This window comes from Pan troglodytes, chromosome 12 (assembly GCF_028858775.2).
Source record: "Pan troglodytes isolate AG18354 chromosome 12, NHGRI_mPanTro3-v2.0_pri, whole genome shotgun sequence".
NCBI classification, from domain to species: Eukaryota; Metazoa; Chordata; class Mammalia; order Primates; family Hominidae; genus Pan; species Pan troglodytes.
This window is the reverse complement of record NC_072410.2, coordinates 98,779,545-98,789,388: the sequence shown is the minus strand read 5'-3', so window position 1 is coordinate 98,789,388 and position 9,844 is coordinate 98,779,545. Positions and strand designations below refer to the sequence as shown.

Below are 9,844 nucleotides of genomic sequence, written 5' to 3'. Positions count from 1 at the left end.
GTTCGGTCGGGGAGGCCCTGAGCAGAGGAACCCGGGTGGAGAGGGCGGGGCCTGAGGAGGGCGGAGAGCTGGGGCGGGTCTCAGGTGAGTAACTGGGGAGAGGAGGAGGCGGGGTTTGAGCAGGGTTATGACAGGTAGGGCGGGACCCAGGTGAGTAGCGGGAGGGGGCGGGGCCTGAGGAGGGCGCGGAGAGCTGGGGCGGGGCCCAAGTGAGTATCGGGGAGGGAGCCGGGCCTGAGGAAGGCGGTGAGCTGGGGCGGGACCCAAGTGAGTAGTGGGAGGGGGCGGGGCCTGAGGAGGGTGGTGGCGGTGGGGCGGGGCCCAGATGTGTAGCAGGAGGTGGTTGGGGCTGAGGAAAGTGGTGGAGGTGGGGCGGGGCTCAGATGTGTAGCGGGAGGTGGTGGGGCCTGAGGAGGGCGGCGAGAGGTGGGGTGGGGCCCAGGTGAGTAGCGGGCGGAGGCGGGGCCTGAGGAGGACTGAGCTGGGGCGGGACCCAGGTGAGTAGGGGAAGGGATCGGGGCCTGAGGAGGGTGGTGGAGGTGCGGCGGGGCCCAGAAGTGTAGCAGGAGGTGGTTGGGGCTGAGGAAAGTGGTGGAGGTGGGGCGGGGCTCAGGTGTGTAGCGGGAGGTGGTGGGGCCTGAGGAGGGCGGCGAGAGGTGGGGTGGGGCCCAGGTGAGTAGCGGGCAGGGCCGGGGCCTGCTGTGGTGCCCACTGGTTGCGGGGCGCGCGGGCAGGTGCCGGAGGTGGTGGGCCTGGGCCTCTAGCTGTGCGCAAGGCGGAATATGTGGGGTTCTGGCGGCTAGTGTCACGGCTGACGCTGTAACTATACCCAGAATCTCCGTCCTTGGAGGGGCCCTCAGGTTGAGCGTCAGCTGATCGGGCCTCAGTAATCCCCGCTGCGACGCCCGTCCGGACTCCCACCTCAACCCCGCCGCGGCGGCCCCAGTCCGCGTGCCACCCTTCCAGTTCACTCTTTATTTCCTCATATCAGCTTTAAACGGCTCTGGAGGAAGCACTGGGTTTCTTGGCCTGTCTATTGTGAATCTTCTCCAGGTTTGCTCTGTAAAGGCCTGGGGTGGCCGCGTCCTGTCCTGCCCCATCCTCCTTCACTGGGGCAGTTCCAGGACGATCTTGCCTATGTTCTTGTTGGCCTCCATGTACTTATGGGCCTCCTGGATTTCGGTCACTGGGTAGATTCTGTCCAGAACCGGCAGCAGACGTTGGGGGCCCTCCGTGGAGAAGTGAGGCAGAATTTGCTCCGTGAAAGCATTCACCAGCATTTGCTTGTACTAAGACAAGGGAAAGGAGATCATCAGCCTGGGGAGAGAGCCTCACCCTGCCCTCCTCATCCTCCTCAGCCTTTTTGCTCTCTCTGAAGCCACATATCTGAAAAAGCACACAGGGACACTTAACCCCTCACTTCCTAGCATGTGTGTGAAATACCCTTGAAGGAGTCATGTGCCATCTCAGAATATGTCTGATAGGTATATTGTTTATTTTGAGGTGAAAGCATTGGAGAAATTGTAGTTTCAGAAAAGGCTAGCTGACCTGTCTCTTCTTGCATGTAGCAAGTCATAAAGATTCCTCTGGGAGGGGTACCCTCCCCATACTAGGGCAAAAAGCCCTTATCACCAGAGATTGGAAACGGGGCTGCAATGGAACTGAATAAATACACTTAAGGAAGTAACCCTTATCTTCCACTAGTTTTACACCCCCCACCCCCATATATCTCCTAGTGACTTCCCTAGAAATTTACTATCCCTAGCCAGATTTTGTCTTATTTCTTCTCAAATTTATTGTTCTTTGTCTAAAAATTACAAAAGCATCTTACTTTGGCCGAATCACTTGAGCCTGGGAGTTTGAGATCAGCCTGGGCAACATGGTGAAAACCTGTCTCTATAAAAAATACAAGCCAGGCATGGTGGTATGCCTTCAGTCTTAGCTACCCAGGAGGCTGATTGTGCCATTGCACTCCAGCCTGGGTGACAGAGTAAGACCTTGTCTCCATAAAAAAAAAAAAAAAAAAAAAAAAGCACATGCTTTTCTCCTGTCAATCTGCTGGTATCAATTTGGTTTCTAGAGCCAGCCGAAGAGACCACATAGGAGCTAAAGGGGGTTACAGGTGATCTCTGGCTCCCTTGTGCCTCCAAATGTGTAACTTCTGTTCTGTACCAGATAAAGACTGAAGCCTGGAGTAAAATGTTAGTGTCACTGACAGCCTAAGAATTGTTTTTAAATAAAGTGTCTTTACCCAGGAGGCAGCCACAGATAGGACTCATATAGGCTTAGTGCAAAAAGGATGCTTAAGCTTTCCTGTCCCTCAGCTGGTGCAAAACCCTATGGTGGAAACATTCCCAAAGCTGGTACCTGCTAGACTGCCAGATGGAATATTTCAGGAGCATATAATCTTTTTTTTTTTTGAGATGAGGTTTTGCTATGTTGCCCAGGCTGGGGTACAGTGGCTATGCACAGGTGCAATCATAGCTCACTGCAGCCTTGAAACTCCTGGACTCAAGCAATCCTCTGCCTCAGCCTTCCAAGTAGCTGGGACTACAAGCAAGTGCCACTGTGCCCGGCATGGAACCCATAATCTGTTGAAGGCCAAGGCTTACTTATTTTTTTACTCACCTAAGAGACTTTCTAGCACACTAAGATGAATTCTGCCTTTGAAAACAAAGTCTTGGAACTACTCGAAATACTTCCTAATATAGTCAGTGCTTTCTTCATTCTGTTAGAATGTTCAGATAACCTGTGAAGTATCAGCTACACTTCTTTTCATGATACTGAAGCTTCTATCAACCAATCTGAATCAGTTCTCTGAAATCGGGTTCCCTCTTTATCTTCAGAGGGGGAGGTTTCTTCATAGAAACTAACCTCCCTAATCTAAGATAGAGCTTCCTTTCTCGGGGTAATGTAAATGAACCACACTTTTCTGGGTTAAATCACATGTTTTCTTTTCATTCATCACTCACCTTATTGTCCCTAGATCTCAGCAAACTGGTGATCAGACTTCCTCGCTTAAAAAGTAGCTTTGAAAACAGGGGCCCATTGATGTCACCTCCTCCCATCAGACCATAGAGAACCCATCGACCATCAAGAGCCAGGCAGTTGACGTTCTTCTCCCAGTAGGATCCGCCTATGCAGTCTAGAATAAGATTAACTCCAGCACCTTCCATAGGAAACAGATTTGTGATGCTAGTCAGCTTGGTGCAAAATAAGATACCATGGTATATTTGGGGATTATGGATATAAATACAGATGCAAGTGGTAAATCTATAGGTTGGAATTAGAAACACTGCTTGAAGAACTGTTGTAAATGGAGTTTAGATAGCGGAACTCTATGATAGCATGTGTGAAGTTGACCATTTATGAGGCCTAGCTACAGCAAGAGGGAAATGGGGCACCATGACCTAGCGTCTCCTCTCATGCCAAAATAAGTACAGTCCCACTGACACCCAGGCACGATTGAGAACAAAATACAGGAGGCCCAACCTAGGCTAGTTGTTCACATAGAAGTTAGGAAGTGTCCGCACTAGGTTATTGGAATCATAGGCTTTCTAGCTTTGGTTTCATCTCTCCTTTTCTATTCACATGAAAAATGGAGGCCAGGCATGGTGGCTCATGCCTGTAATCCCAGTACTTTGGGAGGCTGAGGCAGGTGGATCACCTGAGGTCAGGAGTTCGAGACCAGCCTGGCCAACATAGTGAAACCCCGTCTCTACTAAAAATACAAAAATTAGCTGGGCGTGGTGGTGTGCCTGTGATCTCAGCTACTCAGGAGGCTAAGGCTGGAGAATCGCTTGAACCTGGGAGGCGGAGGTTGCAGTGAGCCGAGATCAAGCCACTGCACGCCATCCTCAGTGACAGAGCGAGACTCCATCTCAAAAAAAAAAAAAAAAAAAAGAAAGAAAAACGGAAAGGGATGAGCCAAAAATAGACACGTCTGGCTTTGGAATACAGAGGTGTGCACATCTACTTACTCATTTAGGGTGCTACCACCCAACCCTACCATGGCTGGCTCCAAACTGGTCTCTGCCTCCAAGCCTCCTGTTAACTAAGTGTGGAATGGCTGGTTGGGAAGAAAAGGTGCTGGATAATTCCAGACCAAGTCTGCATGGTCTAAAGTGTGGATGAATCTTATCTCTTGCAAGAATGCACATGGAAACCATCTTAGATCTAAATATGACTGCCTGTCTCCAGTGGTCAAATACCATAGTACTAGAATTTGGCCAGGGCAGCTGTTGTGCACTTAGCAGAGGTAAGACTGATAGACAGCATTGGCAACTTTGAGACTGGTGGGGCTTTTATTTAATCATCTCTTAAATTCCTGCTGAACTGTAGAAGCAGTTGTTTACCTTTGGTGAATTTCAGCGTTGCTTCAGAGAAATCCTCTTCTTTGTAATTGAATCCAGCAGCTGCTCCAAGCTTTTCTGCCATTTGAAGCTTCTTCTGGGAGCCAGCTGTGACCAGAGGAATAGCTCCAGCCATCCGGGTGAGTTGGATAGCAGCTGTGCCCACACCACTCAAACCTGCATGGATTAGCACATAGTCTCCAGCCTGAACATTTCCTGTGACAGAAAGTACAGGGTTCTCTTTACTTTGCAACTCCTACACATTCCCCACACAGGCATATTCTATCAAGATCACCTGGCCGTTGCACCAAATGCCAAATCAATCTTTTGCTTTTCCTTTTTTATTTGGTGGGGTGGGGGTGGGCTGGTGGGGGTGGGATGCTGTGACTCAAATACAAACCATCTTGTTCTTTGGAGAAAGAAAAAGAGCATATTGACAGACCTTTTCTGTCTTATTGCCTCTGGCTAAAGTGGAAAACAGCCTTTTGAAACAGGGCTATAAGCAGCCACATCCATAATCTTTATTTTACCTATAACACCAAAATGCACATCTCTGACCTACACCTGAATAAGTAAGAACAACTACCATTCCCATGGTCACCACCGAAAGCCAGTCCTTCTAGAGTCTGAAACTGGCCTCCAGCTGGTCTTCCTGATCCAGGCAACACACAGCCACCAGGCTCCTCTTCCTAAGATGGCACTTGCATTATGTTACTTCCTCCTCAAAATGTAAAGTGCTTCTCCATTGGCTTTTGCATTGAGTCCAGACAGCTTGATATTCAAGGACACCGTGATCTGGCTCCAGCCTCATTTTTCACAAATCACAATAGTCATCCTTCACTACTGAGTGCAGTGGCTGGTCTCACCTTGATACTCTTTTTTTTTTTTTTTGAGACGGAGTCTCGCTCTGTCACCCAGGCTGGAGTGCAGTGGCGCAGTTTTGGCTCACTGCAAGCTCTGCCCCACCCCCCCTGGGTTCATGCCATTCTCTTGCCTCAGCCTCCCGAGTAGCTGGGACTACAGGTGCCCACCACCACGCCCAGCTAATTTTTTGTATTTTTAGTAGAGATGAAGTTTCACCGTGTTAGCCAGGATGGTCTCGATCTCCTGACCTCATGATCCACCCACCTCAGCCGCCCAAAGTGCTGGGATTACAGGCGTGAGCCACCACGCCCAGCCTACTCTTTCTTTTTCTTTGAAACAGAGTCTCACTCTACCGCCCAGGCTGGAGTGCAGTGGCATGATCATGGCTCACTGCAGCCTTGACCTTCCTGGGCTCAGGTGATCCTCCCAACTCAGCCTCCTGAGTAACTGAGACAACAGGCATGCACCATCATGCCTGGTTAATTTTTGTATTTTTTGTAGAAACAGGGTTTTGCCATGTTGCCCAGGCTGGTCTCGAACTCCTGGGCTCGTGATCTGTCTTCCAAAGTGCTACGATTATAGGTGTGAGCCACCTTGCCTGGCTGATACTCTTTCTTAGGCCACCTTGGCATGCCTTATGTCCTTCACAAGTCTACCCACCCTTCAAAGCCTTCCAAAAAGCCTTCTGACTACCCTTGTCCACACCATCTTTACCCATCTCCAGCTTCTATCGTAGTTAGACAGGGCTATCCTTCTAAACTCTATGGTCATCTGATCTTATGCATATGTTGCCTTCTCAGTTACACTGCACTGTCTAAAGGCAAGGACCAAGTCTTCTTAGATTCCCTTATGTGAGTTCTTGACTGGCCTCTGTGGGATTGAGGAGGAATAAATGAGTCAATTGGTCCCTTCTGTTGCACTGGGACCCCAGAGAGAAGCTCAGTATGATTCTAAGAAGCTGGGACTGCTGCTGGGCCTCCAGTGTTAACATGTACATAGGCCTCCTATCTAGTGTTATCCAGACCCTCTATCTGCTAACCATGATTCTCAGCCTCAACATTAAACCCTTCTAACATGGTTTGAGGACCTGACAATACAGGTGATACAGGAAGGCCTGGGAGTGCACTGGGGGATTGCTGGGATTCAAGTTGGCTGATTTATGAAGGTGTTGAGCTACATTGTGTGGAGTGAGCATGGAGGCCTCCTCACCCACAAGATGTAACAGCTGGAAGGCGGTGAGCCAGGCCTCTGGGATGGCTGCAGCCTGGGTCAGGGTCAATCCCTCTGGGATAGGCATGAGGAGCCCTTCGGGGACAGCGACGTACTGAGCCTGGCCCCCACCGGGGAGCAGAGCCATGGCTGTGTCCCCGATCTTCCAGTGTCCCTGGCAGCCAGGCCCCAGCTCTGCCACATGTCCAGATGCCTCAAGTCCCAAAATGTTGCTGGCTCCTGGAGGTGGGTCATACTGGCCTTGTCTCTGCAGAGAAAGAAGTGCACTAAGTGGTGAGCATGATCAGAAATCTGTATGTCACCACCCCTGGCCCCCCTTCCAATATCCCCTCTTTTGTTTTTCAAAAATAAATTTCAGGATGAAGTCAGGTTTTTGTAAGTAAGGAGAAGAAAAAGGAGAGGCCATTAGTTTTATGCAAATAAACTGGAGGTCACATGATCAGTGGATGTTATAACTGGTAGAGTCCTTAGCTATTTACCTCATCTGAACCCCTTGCTTTACAGATGGAGAAACGGAGTCCCAGACAGGAAATAATAGTAGTGGGATTAGGAACCTTGACGATGGTTCCCATGCATCAAGCGCTAGGCTCTGTGCTCACTCACCCCAGTCCTCAGAAGCTGTAGAGCAGAGGGACTTAACCAGGAGTGTGTGGCAGAACCACCTGAGGAGTATTTCAAAGTACACGTGCCTGGGCCCCCATCACGTTTCTTTTGTGCCCCAGGGGATTCTGATGCACATTTCTGAATGACTCCAACCAATGCAGCTGGCCCGGGTCAGTAAATCAGTAGCAGACAGAAGAAAATTCTTAAGAGTACTGCCTGCTGTCAGCTCTGGGACTCTCAGAGTGGAAAGAGTTAAGAGGTCTTTGGAGCCACAAAGACCTCAGCTTGAATCCCAGCTCTTCTGATTGCTAGTGTCACGGCCTTGGGCGTACTGCTTAACCTCGCTGAACTTCAGTTTCCTTATCTGTAGAATTAAGATGGTGAACAGGGTAGCCTGGGGAGTAAGTGTGCCCACACCCCACAACAATGTTAGTTCCGCCCTCATCTGGAGGCCTGAGTGGCTATGGATTAGCTCGGGGTGGATTCTGCTTTGCAAGTACTCCCCCTTGTTTTGCATGAACAAAGAGGGCGCCCTGGGTTTAGGTCTGGGAAGCCCCAGCGCAGCTGCCTGCTGGGTGTGGAGCGGTGCACGCCTTCACGTCTGGTCAATGTCCACTGAGTGCTGTTGAGAGGGAGGCTCTGGAGTCCCGCCCGCCCCGGCGCGGCTGAGCCCTGGGTACCTGCATTAAGTCCGCCCGGTTCAGGGCGCTGGCCGCCACCTTCAGGAGGACTTCACCCTCCCCCGGGCTCGGCTTGGCCACCTCCTTCACGTAGAGGTTTTCCGGTCCTCCCGGCTTGTCAAAGTGCACGGCTAACATATTGTCTGAGGACACAGGGCAGGGCAGGGCAGGACAGGACATGGCAGGGCAGGACAGGACAGGACAGGGCAGGGCAGGGCAGGGCAGGGCAGGGCAGGGGCCGCTGTATCCTCGCGGAGCAGCCCAGCCTGAGGCTGGCACCGCAGCGCCCCCTGCCGGCCAGCGCCTCGCTGCCCTGGTCTGCCGCGGACCCGGCCTCCGCCCGGAGCTCCTGCCTGGGAAGTCCTCGGCCGCCTCCAGACCGATCCCACCCGGAACACAGATGGGAACGGCGGGAAGTGGGATGGCGGTACAGGGCTGGATGCGGCAGAGCAGGACAACGCCGAAGAGAATCAGGCAAATCACACTCCCTCTGAGTTGGAAGCCCCCAGCCCGACCCGGGTCCCCGGCGCCCGTATGAGTTACTTACTCCTGGCCCGGCTCCCCTCCCATGCACCAGGCGGCGCCGAGCGGTTCTGACTCCTGCGGGTCCCGGTGACAAAGCCCGAGCCCCAGAGCCCCAGGACTGCCTCTGCCTCCACCGGAATGGACGGCTGGACTTGGGGTAGCCGGAGGGGTGGGGCTAAGCAGAACCACCCTCCCCCTCTTTCCTTTCCTCCTTCCCCCTTTAAAACGCAAAGTTAGAAGCAAGCAAATCAGATTTTCTTGTCCTTTTAGCCTCTGGAAAAGAGTCTTTCTCTCAGCTTGACAGAAAGTGCGATTCTAGCTCTCACTGCAAGGAGAGGAAACTTCCTTCTCTCTAGGGAACGAGACCCAACCTCTTGGCGGGCGGATTGGTCCATTTTCCAGGCATGGCCAGGCTTTTGGCACATTTATGTAACAGGCTGGCATCCCGCCCATCTTGAGCATGGGTGGGCAAGCTGGGTGCTGCTAAGAGAAGAGAAAGGAGCCGTTGGGAGTGGGGGTGGGGAAGGAAGGCAAAACGCAGTCCTGGGATCCTTATCACTCCCCTCCTCCTGACAGTCCTGGGGGAGAGGTTCAGCCCCAGGAGAAGGATGCTGGCGATTGGGTAAAAGCTGTATCCGTAAGCTACATGAAGGTTTCTCAACCTCGGCGCTATTGACATTTTGGACTAGCTAGTTCGTTATTGTAGGAGATCGTCCTGTGCATTGTAGGATGTTTAGCAGCATCCCTGGCCTCCTCCCACTACATATCCATAGCACTCCTTGTAAATTCCTGTTTTAGTAAGAACCTCCCATCCTTGACATCTGATCACCCTCAATATCTCATCCTCCACCATCCCCCAAGTGATATCCGACCACCCTGGCCTGTCTTCAGTGAGAATCCTGTTAGGTCAGTTTAGATAGAATCCCCCTTACCCCTGATGCCTCTTACTAATTTTCCATCCACTGACCCCCTACACTGCTCCTTGGCTATACATTCCCACTTGTCCATGATGCATTCAGAGTTGATCCCAACCTGTCTTGTCCACTGCAAGAACTCATTGCAGTGGTCCCTAAACCTGTAGCGATGGTGCTAAATAAAGTCTTCCTTAATGTGCTTTAACAAGTATCATTGAATAATTATTTCTTTAACACAACAGAGCAAAAGCCTATAGAGATGGAAATAATAAAATGATGGGACTTAAGGAAAAATTCAGGAGACCCTGCTATGAGAATAATAGGAATTTTAGGCCGGGCGCGGTGGCTCACGCCTGTAATCCCAGCACTTTGGGTTGCCGAGGCGGGCGGATCACGAGGTCAGGAGATCGAGACCATCCTGGCTAACACGGTGAAACCCCGTCTCTACTAAAAATACAAAAAATTAGCCGGGCGTGGTGGCGGGCGCCTGTAGTCCCAGCTACTCGGGAGGCTGAGGCAGGAGAGTGGCGTGAACCCGGGAGGGGGAGCTTGCAGTGAGCCGAGATCGCACCACTGCACTCCAGCCTGGAAGACAGAGTGAGACTCCGTCTCAAAAAAAAAAAAAAAAAAAAAAAGATTTTAGAAGGAGGAAGAGGAATGGATGAAGAAGATTCAA

The 9,844-nt window shown here is 51.5% G+C and overlaps 2 protein-coding genes across 12 annotated transcripts in view; one reads left to right on the top strand and one right to left on the bottom strand.

Annotated features, from left to right (window-relative positions):
• Positions 1 to 3: 3 nt before the first annotated feature.
• FAM228B (family with sequence similarity 228 member B) overlaps positions 4 to 9,844 on the top strand; it is a 91,993-nt gene continuing 82,152 nt past the window's right edge. For 2 of the 7 annotated variants that reach the window (XM_016948132.2, XM_016948130.3), the window contains exon 1: positions 4,410 to 4,492. The gene's annotated coding sequence lies outside the window, so the exon portion shown is untranslated. Of the gene's footprint in view, positions 85 to 4,409; positions 4,493 to 9,844 lie in introns of those variants that run through there. The other 5 variants (XM_054678297.1, XM_054678298.2, XM_063790081.1 and 2 more) reach the window with 4 other exon arrangements.
• Positions 961 to 9,132, bottom strand: TP53I3 (tumor protein p53 inducible protein 3). 5 transcript variants are annotated; one of them, XM_009442115.5, is made up of 6 exons: positions 8,277 to 9,132; positions 7,730 to 7,872; positions 6,426 to 6,693; positions 4,356 to 4,568; positions 2,973 to 3,169; positions 961 to 1,289 (listed from the first exon to the last, which is right to left on the bottom strand). In XM_009442115.5, the coding sequence occupies exons 2-6, from the start codon at positions 7,865 to 7,867 to the stop codon at positions 1,107 to 1,109; spliced, it is 999 nt and encodes a 332-aa protein (XP_009440390.1). In that variant the 5' UTR covers positions 7,868 to 7,872; positions 8,277 to 9,132; the 3' UTR covers positions 961 to 1,106. The 5 variants fall into 5 exon arrangements, with proteins under 5 accessions (XP_009440390.1, XP_016803596.2, XP_063646145.1 ...); XM_016948107.4 differs by having other exon boundaries at positions 4,356 to 4,529; positions 8,626 to 8,768; XM_063790075.1 differs by having other exon boundaries at positions 8,626 to 8,765.

Bases quoted from the DNA above. Each gene is read 5' to 3' on its own strand.
- TP53I3 (XM_063790075.1), bottom strand. From the start codon at position 8,716: ATGCTCAAGATGGGCGGGATGCCAGCCTGTTACATAAATGTGCCAAAA. The intron at 4,569-6,425 runs GTGAGGAGGCCT...TTTCTGTCACAG, and splicing joins CCAGCTGTTACATCTTGTGG to GAAATGTTCAGGCTGGAGAC. The intron at 3,170-4,355 runs GTAAACAACTGC...TTCCTATGGAAG, and splicing joins AACGCTGAAATTCACCAAAG to GTGCTGGAGTTAATCTTATT.